We start from the raw sequence: 17,273 nt of genomic DNA, 5'->3' as shown, positions 1-17,273 counted from the left end.
AATGAACATCGGTTCCTATTTGGTAAAATAAGATGAAATGTTACACACCTAAAATCAGATGTACACTGTTCTCTTTGCTGCGGTATGGGGATTGTGGTGTTTTTAAAATTCTGTATCTAATAGCATGTGGATCCTACTCTAGTTTTTCTCTGCATCTGTACTTGAAAAACATATTCGTCTTTAAGAATTTAAAAACCAAAAAAATGTTTGCTCAAGGTCATTTGCAGTTTTGGCAAAGGGAGGTTATAAGTATACATTGTTTTGTACATATTACATTTTGAAAATTTAAGCATAGAATTTAAACTTAAATCAATAGATTGGTTATACATGAAAAATTCAACATTTAAACACTAAAGAACAAAGTTATACTAATTCCTTCCTCCACCTAAGGTGTAAAAACAGGTTTACATATATTAGAGTCCCGTAAAGTGGTTTCTACCTGTCACGCTCTGGCAAAATCAACGTGCGACACATGCGAATATTTTTTATTGCCACTCAACAAATTCGGTATCTAGCTGAGAGTCGTTACGCAGTTGTGCACAGGTAAGATCTGCTACCTGAATGAACACTGACGCTGTTCCATTTCCACAGTTACTGCTCCACCAGAAAGCAGCAAGGAAAAGGGTACCTTTCCCTCCCTTTCCTTCACCTCTGTAGGGCATTATAAATAACCAGTTCAGACATGAGCGAGGAATGGATTTCAAAGTCCCACATGAATTTTCAAAGACCTAGTGTCATTTACTCTTTAAAATGCCTTTTTACCGATATTCTGGCTCGCCTACCCCCTCATACAGCCACATGCACCTTGCCTATTCCTCTCACTGGGTCCTTTAAAAGAAAGTTGCATTATTTTTACTAAAGGACATTATAGTAAGTCTTTAGGGAATGAGGGAATTAGAAAGTTTATTTATGCACTTTTTCAATTTTAAAGAAAATCATAAGAACACTTGCCTTCCTTCTCACATTGAGATTTTGTTAAGTGTGCAATTATTGCCTTAATTGGATTACAATTGCCTCCAGGCTAGTTTATGCCTTTTACATCATCAAACACACACATAAAAGATATGGTTGAAAATGGAAATGCACAGGATTTTGGTGAAGGGATAATTCGGATATTTTTATATACCCATTGGATAGCAAATAATTGCATTACTTTCCAATTTTGCAAATATTATTAGTGTAAGATAGAAAATCATTTAAGGATTCTATTTGCTTTTATTGCTAACCTTTCTATATATTTAATTTTATTATATTCGTGTTCTCCAATATTTTATATGATTAGACTATAGAAACAGTTAATGCAGTATAATATAGCTGACTGATACAATTAAACATAAGTAATACATTCGGGTTTTTTTAAGTAAACCATTTAGTACACCCTACGGTGTTCATCCCTGTATAATTATACATCTTCTGACTTGTCTCATGTAATTCACAATTTCTTCCTGCTGCTTAATCGCAGACTTCAGCAAGCACATTTTAAGGGAGAGACTCAGTACAATTTTTCTATAATCTTTTATTTGCCATGTGCATTAAGGTGATGATTGCCTACATGGAAAAAAATGAGGGGGTGTAGAAAAGATACAGGAGTAAAGGCACAGGACGGTTTTCAAGTACATGCATAATTTAGATTCATTCTTGTGGGAGGAAATCACAAGGAAATTAATCAGCAATGCATTTGTAGACTTTGCATCAATCAGTTTTATAAGAAACAAGTAACAATTATCCTATGTTGTTTCTCAATCACAAGAAAGAGAGGCATCAAAAGGCAATCAGGCATAGAAAATCAAACTGGCAGTCCTGGCCCTCAGAGCTTTCTGTGGTGCATGAAACTTCTTTGAACAAGAGAAATGTTAGTGCTCAGGGCTCAGGTGGACACAGACGAAAAATATAATCACACACAAAAAAATTACATTTCTATCATATTTTAGCCTTTTAATAGAGCATTGTCGATAGTGCTTTTGTATTTTATAATATTTGATAACATCTAAAGACATCATAAGAAATAATGAAAAAGTATAGAGTCCGACTAAAGAACAAGTTGTAGTTACCTGTCTAAGGAGGTAAACAGAGTCAGTGATCAGAGAGACTGGGCTAAATATGGTAAAATCTACTTTAGACAATAGGGAAGATAAAGTAGTAACGAACTGAGCTTACTAGAAAGAGAGGTGATTGGAACGCTTTTCATGGCAGGCATACTGCTTTTCCATAAAACACAGTTCTATCATAAGGCTTTGATTTTTAGCTAAACCTAATGGCTTTCAGTACCATAATCATCTTTGTTCTGGACTTTAGGCCAGGGTAACTGTGCTGCTCCTTTTCAGTCAGAATCAATTCCTTTGGGTAGATTACAAATGACTCCTTTTAACCCTTTAAAATGGTGCCTGTAGCGAATTATGTTACAAATGTGCTCCGGACCAAGAAGTTTGGCAATGAATATCCTGTTACATATTCAGCTTGTCATTCACAATTAACTCTCTCCCTCTGTTCTGAACTGTTTTATTTCTCCCTAGAGTTATAATTGAAATTGGATAAATAAATAGAAGTTTTAGGCTACCTTCCCAAACCCTTCAATAGACTTCTAGGAAAGAAAATCTACCACTTCTGGAAAGGAAAGGAAAAGAAAAAAGAAAGAGAGAGAACTATCCAGTGATCATGCCTGAATGAAGGCTGCTGAGCTGGACTGAAATTCCATTTGATCTGTTTCTCTGTTGATTTTGTAAACCTTTCCAAAGGTTTCCATAGTAACCAGTGAATTATCCCCTCTTCCCCCCCCCCCGCCCCCCCCCAACATTTTCCAAGCATGTAACAGGGATAGATAAAGGTTAGAGAGAAAAAAGCTACAATATTTTTTCAACTACCAGGATAGATCTGAAGAAGTCATGATTAGTCTTTTAAGGAATCAAGTATGCTTCTCCCACTACAGTCATATGAAAAAGTTGGGTCAGAATTTACTTACATCTCTGATGTCTGCGTTTGCTTCTGTACATGGTCATTCTGAAAAAATCCGACTTTCTAAGAAGTAATTGCTTTGACCACGGAGACAAAGAGACCGGTTGGGCTCCTGCTTTGCAGTAAGACTGTTGCTCACTGACAGAAGGTAACCAGCAATCACACAGTGAAAGCCAGGGTAATACCATTCTCGTAAAATTACAGGGGAGATGCTACAGCCTGTAACTACTCTATCTAATGCAAATCTGGAGGAAATTGTATTTCCTTCACCTCCCCCCAACGGACATCAGTTAAGTTCTCTAATAAAATCTGCACTATTAAAGTGCTGTGCTTGAAGCAATGTTGAATCAAGAACAGATTCATGTATTTAGCAAGAACAGTAAAACTGAAAATATAAATAGGAAATATAAAAACCCTTGTTTGATATTTATAGAAAGCACAAACTATCCTTTGGGTTCATACACCTTTCAGTCACCCCGCAATGCTTAGATGTGTATTTTATTTTTGAAACTCTACTAAAGTCTTTCTTTCTCTGGGCTCTCAATGCACTTTGTATGTTCAATTATTTAAGCAATTATCACTTTTAGTTTGGTCTATTTCTCCAAACAGACTGCGTCTCAGGCAATGCGGGAATTGTAACATTTTCAGATTATTTCCCCAGGCCTAGAGTAGAAGGGGCACACGACAGGGTCTCAGACTCAGTGAGTGCCTACTGTGTGCTGGGCACTCTGCCCCCTCCATGACTCTTTCCCCCGCCTTCATCCAGGCTGCCTCATTTTTGTCCTCAGACCTTTACTTTCACAGTATTGTGGGCATATCCTCATTCGAGCACACTGCTCACCGTGACCCGGGCAGCACGGGCCCCCTGCCTTCCTCTGCCGCGGACTCTGCGCTGAGCCATGCCCGCACCGCAGAACTCAGGAGCGCTACCTCTCCCACCGCTCCAAGATTGTGTCTGACTTCAGATCTCCTTCATGTGCTAATTAGGGTGTTTGAAAAGCAGTTTTATTTAAAATACAGAGGATTTATCCACCAGTGAATAATTTCTATGTAATAAGCCTCCTGATTATACATTAAGCTTCATCTTTTAGCTAAAAGCAGAAGACATTTTCAACTGCCAAAATTCTTTTTTAGTGTTAACAAACTCAGTCTACTTACTGATGGTAGGAGATACCATCTCCATAATTCTTAATAGAAGGATTATTTCAATGTCAAGAATAGTTTTATTTTTAAGTAATTACTATATTTCATGATCACAGGTGTCAAGAATAGCATTTAAGCAGTTATTTTAATATTTATTCCTGTCCAGTTTCTTGACTTTTGATGAACAAGCTGCAGTGTTTAGTAAGATTCTTTGTCAAATACCACTACAGTTGTCTTCAGATAAGAAATAGTCAATTATGAAACACCAGAAGGATTTGCCTTGTGTTTTCTCTAATAGTGATATTAAAATTTTCAAAAAATAAAGTAAGTAGGCCTTTTCTTAATGAGATATCATACACCTTGTATCCCAAAGCATTTACCTGCTAAATTTCTTTCCATAGCACTTTATAATCACCTGATACCGTCTGTGTTTGCTTGTTTTTCTTGTTCTGCCTATTAGAACATTAGCTTCCAGAGAACAGGGTTTTCTTTTTTCAGAGATATATATCAATAGTGCATATCAGTGCCTCATATAAAGTAGGCTTTTGGTAAACAGTTGCTGACTAAAGGGCTTTTTATAAACTAATTTAAATGATAAATACAATACAACTGTAGATTTTTTTTCAATAAATTTGGACTGTTGACACATTCATTCTTATTGACTAAAATTACGCTCTTACTTAATGCAAATACTTGTCACTTCATGTCCATCTTTGGTCCCTGAGTTCACTGTTTTGAATGAAACTATATATACTTATAGGTATGAAGATAAAGTGTAAATTCATGAAACAAAGTCACAACCACTAAGCAAGCTTTCCTTTATAATAATTATTCATGCCACATGACCAATGAACCATAAAATCTATCATAACCAAACATAAACAAAAGTTTGTCCGACATACATGTATACACATCTGTGATATGAAGAAACAGGTCATTGGTGATTATGAAGCAGAAATAGCTTAATGACATCATGACATAAATGGCATTAATTTTAACATTATTATAGTACACAATCAAATTTGTAGTTTTTCCTCTATTCTCATCATTCTGTATTATCCATAATTAACATCAATCTGAACAACTTTTGTAAAGACCATGTAATAATTTAATTAAATTCGTGTACATATTTCACAACTCCTTACCCAGCTTCACTGATCATCACGCAGACACAGATACACATGAAAACAAGAATCCTGACTGACACTCATCAATGTTTGGGACACCTTTGCCTCTCAACCCTGTAACAGGGTTGACTTTCTGAGTTTCCACACAGGGATTTCATTCATTTCATTTCCTTATCAACTCTTTCCTACATTGCTTTTTCCCCTCCTTCTTATTAATGTTTTTTATTTATTGAGAGACAGAGAGAGACAGCACAAACAGGGGAGGGTCAGAGAGAGAGAGGGAGATACAGAATCTGAAGCAGGCTCCAGGCTCTGAGCTATCTGTCAGCACAGAACCTGACGCGGGGCTCAAACTCACAAACCATGAGATCATGACCTGAGCTGAAGCCAGACCCTCAAACCACTGAGCCGCCCAGGCGCCCCTCTACATTGCTTTTCCTACCACAGGGAACACAGAGGCATCCATCCACTCTTGAACTTCTATCTGTGCTTAGTGTTTCAAACCACCAAAATTGGGGACCTCAAATATTCTTGATGAGTGAAGACCAACGTCATGAGTGCCAAGTTGCAGTACAGGTAGGAGTCTGACAGGAAGGTAGAAGTGACTGGGGAGAGGAGAAGGTCTTGGCTGGGAGACTTGTAGCCACAAGAACAGGGAGTGTGGACGTAGGGAACAACAAAAGCAGTTAAAGAGAGACGACAGGTCCAGGCTTTTCATTCTTTCTTTCCTACCCTCTTCAAGGATCCAGACTAAATACAGTTGTTTTATCTTCAAAATCAGCTTTATGACTATAATGTCAGAGGCCAAAAGCAGCATTGCTTGCTTTATAAAATCTCTCTCTATTCCCTGCCACATGATTTCCTGTAATAGACTCAATCTTCATATTCCATACTTGAAATACAAATTCAATATGTTGATAAAGTGAGAAGGATGATTTATCATCTAAAATCAAATGATTATATCAATGTCGTTTCTCTTTTCATGGAAGGAACCATTTAAAAAATAATAGTACCTGGCAAAGTAAGAGAAGACACATTTTAACATAAAAGAATAACCAGAAGGAAAGAAGGAAGAGAAGAAGAAAGGAAGGAACAGAAAGGCAGAAAGAATGAGTGTGTGCATTTTGTGTGTATGTGTGTGTGTGTGTGTGTGTGTGTGTGTATAGAATGAGAAAAAGAAGTACTATGTGCTGTGTGTTAAGCACTGTGCTGAGTACACATCACATCACATAATCTTTGCAATTCTGTTACTTAGCTGTCCCTACCTTCCTTTTAGAAATGAGCAAGCCTTCCTCAGATGAGGGCGGGTGCAGGTAATACTCAGGGGCATTGCATCACTTACGTAGTTGTGTTGAGATTATTTTATTAGAAGATAAAACAAACGTGATTTTGGGACTGAATAAGGGACAATGCACTGGGCAGCTGCTGGAAAAGACTTTCGTAAAAGTGTCATTATAATGTCACTAGTAATGTATTGAAATCAGGAAAATGATGTTCGCTAGAACTCGTCACAGGAATGAACACTGGTTTGAGGGCTAACATTCATTTAGGGAGTGCGCATTAGGTGTTAGGCTGTCTTCTAAGGGTTTTACAGGATTACTCACTGAATACTAAAAACAATCCTAGGATAGATTCTTCCTCCTCCTATTACTATTATTGTTTTTGCCCTTATTAATGTTTCAACCAAATAAGACTGAGAGATTACGTGTTCTGAATAAAGTCTCACAGAGAACAGGCGGTAATGCTCTGCTTTGAACTGGCCGATCTTTCTCTAGAGCCAATGCAATACAACATGCCAGTAAGATTGAAGGGATGGATACTTTTGGTAGCTGTTTAGGTAACAAGGAACGGAGACCCACAGAGACATATTTCCATAACAAATAGTGGTGTTTAACTTCTAAGAGGGGTGAATGCAATTAACTGCAGGGCTTTGGCTTGCTGGCAAGGACATCCAAGTTCAGAAGCACAGTGGACTGCTCTGGACAGCAGAGGTCTGCTCAAGTCTGCAGCAGTGGTGACTTCCCTTTCTCATACATGTCACCTCACCCACCTCTCCTCCTGCTATCCCAGCCCTCACCCTGTCTCCAAATAAAGCACTGAATGAACATTTAAAGACTACCAAGAGTGTCAAATTATTAGTCCATCCAGAGTTCTGACATCCTTGTGTGGTTTAAAAATTACAATATGTACGTATGTAAATGATGAATCGTTAAATCCTATGCCGAAACTAATATTGCACGCTGTGTTAACTAACTGAAATTTAAATAAGAACTTGGAAGAACAAAAAACAATGATAATATGTGTTGATTTTGATAAAACTTCTAAGAATTTCATCAAAACTTAGTATGTGGACATGTAGAAATAGTTAACTTGCATGATATTTATATTTCAGAGGATTGCTAGAACAACGCCCCAAAAAAGTGTAAAACGTTAAACTGCCAAAATTCCCCATTTACAGATGTTTGGTCTGAAACCAAGAGACTGGAAACTCAGGGGGACTGAGGGGCATGACCTTGAGCACCTTGAACCCTGAACTTGCATCCCTGGAGTTAGCCTGGAGCTGTTCCCTCAGAACTCCCTACCCTGAAATTATTTCCTTAACTGATATGAGTGATATCTCAACTTTCCTTTGGTCAGCTTTTCTCAGGTTTGCACAGAAAGCCACCCACAATTCACTCTTTTTTATTGTCACTCCACAGCACAACGTACAGATGAGGACTTTCTCTACCTGGTCCTCAGGCACGTCGGCTGTCCCTGTGGGAACTCTACCTTTTCTCCCTTCAGATGTGATCTCTGCCTTCTTTATTGAAACATCTCCTTGCTGGTGCAGTCCCTAAAAATTCTTGACAAAAGTCCTTTGCTCAGATACTTGCATGGATAGCATCCAAGCATTTTTAACTGCAGCACAATCACGGATCCATCTTTTCAGCCATTTAAGAGAATATATCCGCACCCTCTGCACGCGCCTCTCTTGAATGACTTGCTGTCTTGTCTAATGTTCTGGAACTGAATCCACAGCTCTTGCCCAGAGTCAAGTGCTCTTCTGTTACTGGATAATCTAAAAATAGTTATTAATTAAAATATCGAGTGGCTATTATATTAAAAAGTTTTATCATTTTACCTAGTACCTCATTTTACTAATAGCTTTATCATTGTTCTTTTTTTTTCAATCAGAGAAAACATAAAACTTCCCAATGTTTGGTCCAAGTTTTCATTTGTAATATTGGTTCAAATGAATGGGAACATTTCCAGAACGATGCCTCTTTGTACTTGACTGTACTTGACAAACAAGTCAATTGCAAATTCCTCAGTTTGGGTCATTAAACGTTTTTATGTATCTGGAGAAGACTTTTCTAAGATTTTTTTTTTGTAAACTATATTGAATTTTATTAAGGTTTTATTCATTTCTTTGGACCTTCTCGAGTTTCTTACGGTCTAATATCAAAGAAGTCATTGAAATCACTGAATTTTAAAAACATTTAATACTTAAAAATATTCAACAGTTAAATGTTTCTCCTTTATAACTCACCCTACAATTGATTTTATTTTCACTGAATCTCCTTAGTGGTAATTGTTTTTGAGAATTCTTGCTTTTGCCTACTTCCTTTTCTTTGGTTCCTATTCCATCTTGTCTTAGTTTCATCAACCTTTTCTTAGAGCCTAAATTTGATTATTAAGACTTAGCTTTATCTTCTTAGTGGTCTTCTTTTCCTATTCATATTTGAATAAATTAATTTGCATTGTTGCAAGGATATTGTCATTCTATCTTTTTAATCACATCCTTTGCGTGGGCGCAAATATTTAATGGTTACTGAAAGACTTTTTTTTTTTTTAAAAAGGAAGCCTAAAACATACGCAATAAAATTAACCTTGAACTTACTACAGATTGTAACTAGAAGTATGAAGGAAGGTACTTATGCCTGTGTAAATAGTTTATCTCTCTTCAACATACTCTAACAAATGTTGACTATTACACACTAAAAATGTAGCAATCCTAGATCTAAAAACTACAAAGTCTCATAAGGGTGATATCCACATATAGGGTAATGTGTCTGTAACGGATTACTTACAGACCTATGAACACAACAATAGCGTTTATGGGACATGAGCTGGGTTGGGGGGAACTGCTGTACATACTCCCTGAAGGTGTTTTATTTATGAAAAACATTTCCTCGGCAGCGTATAACTCTGTCTCAGACATAGCAGCCTCACGGTCTTCTGAGATGAAGGGGTTCTAATGAGTTTATAAAGAATAAGGAATAATAGTGATACATTAAACCTCCTCAAACCATAATAAGTTTCCATGATTATGAAAATTATGTATAGAATTTCAGTTAACAGAATTTACAAAATAAGAAATATTTGCTTTATTACATCTATCTATCTATCTATTTCTTATTTACTCATCTATTTTCCTATCTTAAAAACCATAGAGTTGTGAGTTGTAGAGCAACCTAGCAAAAGAGTGTTCAGGGTGCTTAGAGGATGAACCGCACCTCAGTGGCCAGGCTTAGTTGAGAAAGATCCGTAAAGAAGCAGAGAAGAAGAAAGGTGATGGTGGGGACCAGCAAATGGCACCTGAGGCAGAGGAAGGCAAAATGCAGCAAATGTTCATGGAGAAATGAAGTGCTAAGTGCCCTCTTGCACAAATTTCTGATTCCCCAGGGCATCACCCTTCTCTTTTTCTGACTGATTTTTATCTCAGTCAAGTCCTTCCATCAACCTTGCCCTCTCTTCTTTCTTACCTCTGAACTAGAACATTTGGCCTTATCCTTCTATTCCATGTTTTTCTCCTACTATATTTTACATATATAAGATCCTACTTTATTGGATATATGTGGTAGTGGAGTATAAGCAGGAGTAAGTCACCTCCAACTCTTATGGGTATGAGGCAGAGAATAAGTACATTATGCTCAAAAAGGCTGACTCACAGGATTTAGCACTTTACTGTATGATTTTCTGCTTCAAAGAGTGTACCACACTGTGGGCAAGACCAAACATTTTAATTTCATATCCCCACCCCTACAGTCAACCAACATTAGCTTCATAATGCAGGCATATAAATACATATGAGAAATTTTAATTGAAAACAGTTCATTGATTAATTCTAGAAGTCAAATGGAATCATATTTGACTTCTGTAATATTTATTACAGAATTAATTATTAAGTGATGATTTAGTGCCTAGGATTTTACTTACGTTGTTTTACTTAATCTTGAAACAGCTATATGAGAAAGGAATGGTTATCTCATTTTACAGAGAAGAAAACTAAAGTTCAAGTGAGGTTCAGTCCACAAAGGTAGTAGGAAGCAGACCTGAAATTTGCATCCAAGTTTGTGAACTGCAAAAGCCATGTCTAATCTAGGATACCACTAACTTGTATATTACATGAATAAACGTCAGACAATAAAACCAAATTTAGAAAAAAGCAGGGAACAGAGAACATCATGCAGGCTTTTAATTCAGTTTAAATTGCTTGAGTTACTGTTATTCTTTTGGAAAATGTACCTGTTTTTAATGTGTGAAAAAATAGGAGAACAAATTTGATACACAGGATTTCAATATGGAATACATCCTGATACTCATCCCGTACTCCAAATAAAGGATTTGAGAGATGCATGCACAAGGACTCCAAAGATATTTATGTAAAGGCAACAGAGAAGCATAATTGATGCATATGATATATTTGTATTAGCTTAAGATCCAGTATGGATTTGGAGACTGTTCTTCAAGGAAACGTATCAAGTGGGTTATAATGACCTGCAGAAGGTTTCCAATTAAAATTAGATAAAATTAGGTCAGAAAGTTAAGTGTGTACAAACACACACACACACACACACACACACACACACTTGAAAATATTGGACTAGACATTATGATGGTTTGTTCGTGATTTAAAAATATAATATTGAAAATGGACAAAGGCCAATACCAAGATATGTGATTGTTTATGGGCCTTTAAAACCTGCTAGTTAAATATGACTTTCTATTTATGGATCACATTCAGCACATATTGGTTTCTAATGATAACATCAAAATTGTTATTTCAAAATTTCCAATCATTTCCAATGTAAAATGTGCATAAAATATTTTAAGTATATTAGTAGAGTTCATTTTAGCCTGTCTACAAAAGTGGTATACACAGCAGTCCTGTTCTCCTAATTTCTTTCCTGTTCATATTTAGTTATAATTATCACATTGATGAGCTACTTCAGCCTGCTGAGTTGAATAGATTGAATTTTCAGGTATAATTTAGCATTACATAGCCCAAGGGTACTTCGGGATTCCAGCTCCAATCCTCATTTTGTGTGTTTTTGTGTCTGTTAAAGGGCTCAGAACCACCTGGATAGTCTTTGACCTCACATATGTGTTCAAAGAAAACTATTTGAATAAACTGTGCATTTGCCATTACCAGCACAGCAGTATGTGAACAGTAAATATGTAAATGAAATTCATGATTCTCTTACTGTTATAAAAACCATTTTTAGATGTTTACTTAAATGGCCTCAGATACAGAAACAGGACTATCCATGGAAAAAGGAGACTCAAATTTTATTTCCCAAATACTTTCCTTCAGTTTGGTGAACATTAAATCTCAAGTTATCTCTAAATCATGTCTTGGAAAGCTTTAGAAAACCCATCTGGACTGTGTAGTAAATACGTAAATGAGGCATGTGGGGGCCCACAAAATATGAACACAAATACAGCATGTGAAAAGGTGATTATTCAATTTCAAAAACTTTGGTTCCCAACTTCTTTTACTTTAATGTATTTATTTACTTTGGAGAGAGAGAGAGAGACAGAACACAAACTAGGAGAGGGCACAGAGAGGGAGACACAGAATCTGAAGCAGGCTCCAGGCTTTGAGCTGTCAGCACAGAGCCCAATGCGAGGCTCAACCTCATGAACCATGAGATCAAGACCTGAGCCAAAATTGGAATCTTAACCAACTGAGCCACTCAGGTGCCCCTGGTTCCCAACTTCTAAAACTACATAAAGAAATGTTTGTAAGAAAGTAGGAATAGAGAAGGAACTGGGATTTCAGCTTATAACAACCTGATCTTGATTCAATGAGAAAAAAAACAGTTGTTTTATTATTTTCTGGAAGAAATGATGGCATATATTTTAAGTAGCATAAATACCTATATTCCCATGCAGGGTCAGATTAATCTGATTTTTCTCTTACAAATTTAAGATTCTATGTATGATACCTCACCAAAATTAAATTACCTTAAATTTTTTTCATATATCCAATCCATATACTTCATACACTCAAATTGTGCCATGTGGATAAAATGATGCTGAGCAAAGACAGACAATACAGCTATACAACTGTTTGCATAGTTTTTATTTTACTGAAGACATTAATTGAGTGATAACATAAAAAATGCATTCTGTATGTTCAAAAATAGGTGTTCTAAAAGTAGATTTGTGGTCCTATGACAGCGTATAAAAAACAGCCCTTGACAGTAAGTCAGTCCATTCTCCCCTGAGGCTCTGTGGACGTGAGCTGTGGGAGGAGTGCTCGAAGAACAGGCCCAGTGACCATAAGGTGTTAGCGAGCGGCCCACCAAGGTTGGTGAAAAGCTCATGGGAATATGCGGTTGTATAAAGTGGATGATGGTACATAATTAATATTCAATAAGAAATGTTGAAGAAGTTATTATTTTTTAATTATTTTTAAGTTTTTATTTTTAGAAGGGGAGAAAGAGAAGGGCACCTGGGTGGCTCAGTCTGTTAAGCTTCCAATTTTGGCTCAGGTCTGATCTCATGGTTCATGGGTTCGAGCCCCGTTGTCGGGCTCTGTGCTGAATACTGGCTCAGAGCCTGGAGCCTGCTTCAGATTCGGTGTCTCCTTCTCTGTCTCCACCCCCTCTGCTTGTGCTCTGTCTTGGTCTCTCAAAAATAAATAAATGTAAAAATAATTTAAAAAAAGAACGGGGGAGAGAGAGCATGTAAGAAAGGGAGAGGGGCAGAGGGAGAGAGACACAGAATCTCAAGCATTCCCACTCTTAGTTCACAGCCTGAAGCACAGTTCGACCCCATGACCATGGGATCATGACCCGGGCCAAAATCAAGATTTGGATGCCCAACTGGCTGAGCCACTCTGGTGCTCCTAAAAAAGTTATTCTTATGTTAACTTTATTATCAATTTGTAATGATACTCCAAACAATGTTCATTACTCAAATTAAGATAATGATAGTTAATAGAATTTTACACCTCATTACCTCATTCCACAAATACTTATTAAATATACACTGACACAGACAGAAGGGGGTACAAGAAGACAAAATAACCATGGGCTTAATCTGAAATTTTATTTACTAACAGATATTATGTGAATCCAAAGATTTTTTAAAAAAACTTAATGAAAATGCCAGTTAAAATATCTGTTCATATTAAAGAGAATAAATGAAAATGGTACCCTGAAACTCTAAATGCTAGTTTGACAAGTGGCAGTGAGTGGTGACAGAAAGTCATATAATATGTCAATAAGTATCTGACAAGTGCTAATTCTATGCAGATCACTGGATAAGACATCTTGAGAAATTTCAGTGGAAACAAAGCAAATTATATCTATGCTGGAGAACATCATAAGAATGTAAGACAAGACACAGGTATGTGGGCTAGCGCCCATAACCTGAACAGGTTAGTAACAGCTGCCCAAATCCTGAAGCAGCTGAAGCCAAATAAATTGCTGAAAAAAATGTGCAAAGGCCTGACACATTCTTAGAAATAATGGTTAACAAATATGACTTCAGAGAATGGTAATAAGAAAACTTTTATAATGAGAACACCAAATCAAGGCATTTCTGGTCAATTGCCATTCCACTTGACATTAATCAACATCTGACAAAGTTAATTATTATCTTTCTTTTGAAAACTCTATTCCCTGGCTTCTATGCCATTGTTGTTTCTTATTTTCCCCTTACAAGTGTGAAATTAATAATTAATAATTGTAAAATGATAGATTCATATTATAAAGTTGCTAAATATATGTAAAGCTCAAGTTCTGCAGCCGGACTTGCTTACTTATTTGGATGCTAGTTCTGCCACTCAGCTGCATGAGCTTGGGCAAGTTGCTTTATATATCTATACCACAATTCCTTCATCTACAGAAGTTTCCTTATCCAGGGGCACCTGGGTGCCTCAGTCAGTTAAGCATTCAACTCCTAACTTTGGCTCAGGTCATGATCTCATCGTTTGAGAGTCCAAGTCTCACGTTGGGCTCTGTGTTGACAGTGTGGAGCCTGCTTGGGATTTGTTATCTCCCTCTCTCTCTGCCTCTCAAAAACAAATAAATAAACATTTAAAAAAAGAGACTTCCTCAACTATAACATTCTTTCAGGATTATTGTAAGAATTAAATAAGCTAATATATAAAGAGTGCTTAGAACAGTGACCAGCATAAACATTAGCTGTTATTACTAAGTACATCCATGTAGATGTCCAAAAGCCATATGTATCAAATCCAGCATGTGCAAAAAACATGCTTTTCTTCCATTGTTTCTGGCTAGATCAAAACATATCATAAAACTATAATCCACTATGTCTATTTCATTTGTTTACTATATTCCTAGCAGCCAGCTCAGTGTCTGAAACATACTAGTTGCTCTACAAATAATTATAAATAAATGAAACATATTAGTTTTCCATTTTTTTCTGTAACAAATTACCATAAATTTAGCAGTCTATAATATCAAAAAAATTATTTTTATAATTCAGGAAGTCAGAAGTAAAAATATGGCATTGGTCAGTCAATATTCTTTCTGAAAAATTCAGAAAAGAATCTATTTGTCTTTTCCAAGTTCCACAGTCTGCATATCTTCCCTGGCTCATAAATGGTCCACCTTAAAAGTATGTCACTCCAACTACTGGTTCCATTGTCACATTTGTTTTTTCTTCCTTTGACCCTCCTGCCTCTCTTAAAGGATACTTGTGCTTACGAATGGCCCATTCAGAAAATCCAAGATAATATCAGCATGTTAAGATCCTTAATTTGGTCATCTCTTATCAAAATCCCCAAATCCCCAAATCCCAGAAGTATTTTTGTATGTATACACACACACACAAGTTCTAGGGATTAGGCTGTGTGTATCTTAAGAAAGTCATTATTCTCTCCATCACAGTCTGCACTCTGGCTCCTAAAGAGCCATGTCTATCCCACATACAAAAGCCTCAATCCAGCGGCGCCTGGGTGACTCAGTCGGTTAAGCCTCCGACTTCGGCTCAGGTCAGATCTCACATTCGTGGGTCCGAGCCCTGCGTCAGGCTCTGTGTTGACAGCTGGCTCAGAGGCTAGAACCTGCTTTCGGTTCTGTGTCTCCTTCTCTCTCTGCCCCTCCCCCTCTCATGCTCTGTCTCTCTGTATCAAAAATAAGTAAAACATTAAAAAAAATTTTTTTAAAAAGCCTCAATCCAGTAGAGTAAAAATTCAAAGTTCAAAATCTCATGTCACCTCAAAAGTCCAAAATCCAACTGGAAAAACTCCATTATGTTTCAAGGACTGGGAATAATCCCCTATAGCTCTTGGCTCCTCCCTCTAGGACCACAGCTCTGATCTTTGGGCCATGGTTCCATCTTTTCGTCGTAGATTCTGCCCTCAGAGTCCTCCACAATTTTTCTTGAGAACAGTCCATGTTTTTAGTAAAGGAGTTTTGTCATACTGTTTCCTGTCTGTAGAATTTTGATGAGCCCACCAGTCTTTGTTTATTCATTTATTTATTTTTTAAAAAATATTTATTTTTGGAAGAGCACAAGCAGGGGAAGGGCAGAGGGAGGGGGAGAGAGGATCCAAAACAGGCTCTGCACTGACAGACTGACAGCAGTGAGCCTAAAGTGGAGCTCAAATTCACAAACCACCAGATAATAACCTGAGTTGAAGTTGGTCACTATACCAACTAGGTCACCCACATGCCTCAGTTTTTGTTTATTTTGTTCTTTCTTTGTCCCTTTCATATCAAGATGGCAGTATTTCTGCTTGTATAATATCCTTAAGAAACTTGTGGTCTTCCATATATGGTATGGGGATTCACTCCTTTAGACCAGAAGATCCTCCAAAATTCTTGAGGGGAATCCTCTATTCCTGGATCCTGCTAAGATGGCAGAGAGGATTCCTAAGACATATGACTCTCTCTTCAAAAAACTTTGTGTGTCTGAACACACTAACCTTTTTATCCTTTCAAAGCATTAACCAAAGTTTGGTCAGCCACACATCACTGGAGCCTGCTTTCCTGACAGTGATCTCCTTATTTTGGCATACTTTGTAGTCAGGATAGACTGAGAATTCCCAAACTTATCAATTCCCAATTCCTTTTTGGTTAACAGTTAATTCCTGAATTTATCTCCTTTTCTTTACATTTTGCAATAAGCAGCAAAAAGAAATCAGGTCATACCTTCAATGTATTGCTTGTAAATTTCCTGAGCTAAGTAGCTAATTTATCACTTACCACATAACTGCATTACATGTACCAGATCACAGTTCATCTGCTTTCCACAAAACTGTAGACCACAGTTTAGCAAGCTTTTTACCATTATATAACAAAGGCCCCATTTTTCAAAACATGGTCATTTCCTTTTGAGTCCTCAGCAGTTATGTCTCAACTAAACACGTAATGTCCTTCTTTCTACCAATGGTCTGCTTATTAGCATGAAGGTAAGTATTCTCTAACACAATGTAGATTTTCTTTATAATGCTCCTCACTTTTTTTCTGTATCCTTAAACATTCATTTTTCTACTAAAAGTTTGTTAAATGCAATCTAGATTTTTTGAGCATATTAAAGATTCCTTTAGCCTCTAGCCATTACCCGATTCCAAACTATTTCCTGATTTTTACATATGTTACAGTTACAACCTACTTCTAGGTTAAAAAATATATATGTACATATATAATTTGTTACATATTCCTGATGTAATATATTATCATAATAATAGTGACTTAAAACAACACAAATTTACACCAAGATACATTATAGATAAAATACAAAAGTTAAACACTCTCCGCAAAGTTGGTATAGATGAAAAGTGCCATAACATAATAAAGGCCATAT

General features: G+C 36.7%; 1 protein-coding gene across 8 annotated transcripts in view; it reads right to left on the bottom strand.

Moving 5' to 3' along the window:
• Nucleotides 1-17,273, bottom strand: part of RALYL (RALY RNA binding protein like) — a 714,980-nt gene that overhangs the window by 212,127 nt on the left and 485,580 nt on the right. Inside the window, exon 1 of one of the 8 annotated variants that reach the window (XM_029923811.1) lies at nucleotides 2,960-3,115. The exons of the other annotated variants lie outside the window; for them this stretch is intronic. Within the exon in view, the coding sequence (XP_029779671.1) occupies nucleotides 2,960-2,996 (37 nt within the window). The 5' untranslated portion in view covers nucleotides 2,997-3,115. Of the gene's footprint in view, nucleotides 1-2,959; nucleotides 3,116-17,273 lie in introns of those variants that run through there. 8 annotated transcript variants of the gene reach the window in all.

This window comes from Suricata suricatta, chromosome 15 (genome assembly GCF_006229205.1).
Source record: "Suricata suricatta isolate VVHF042 chromosome 15, meerkat_22Aug2017_6uvM2_HiC, whole genome shotgun sequence".
Taxonomy (NCBI): domain Eukaryota; kingdom Metazoa; phylum Chordata; class Mammalia; order Carnivora; family Herpestidae; genus Suricata; species Suricata suricatta.
This window is presented reverse-complemented; position numbering and strand designations above follow the sequence as displayed.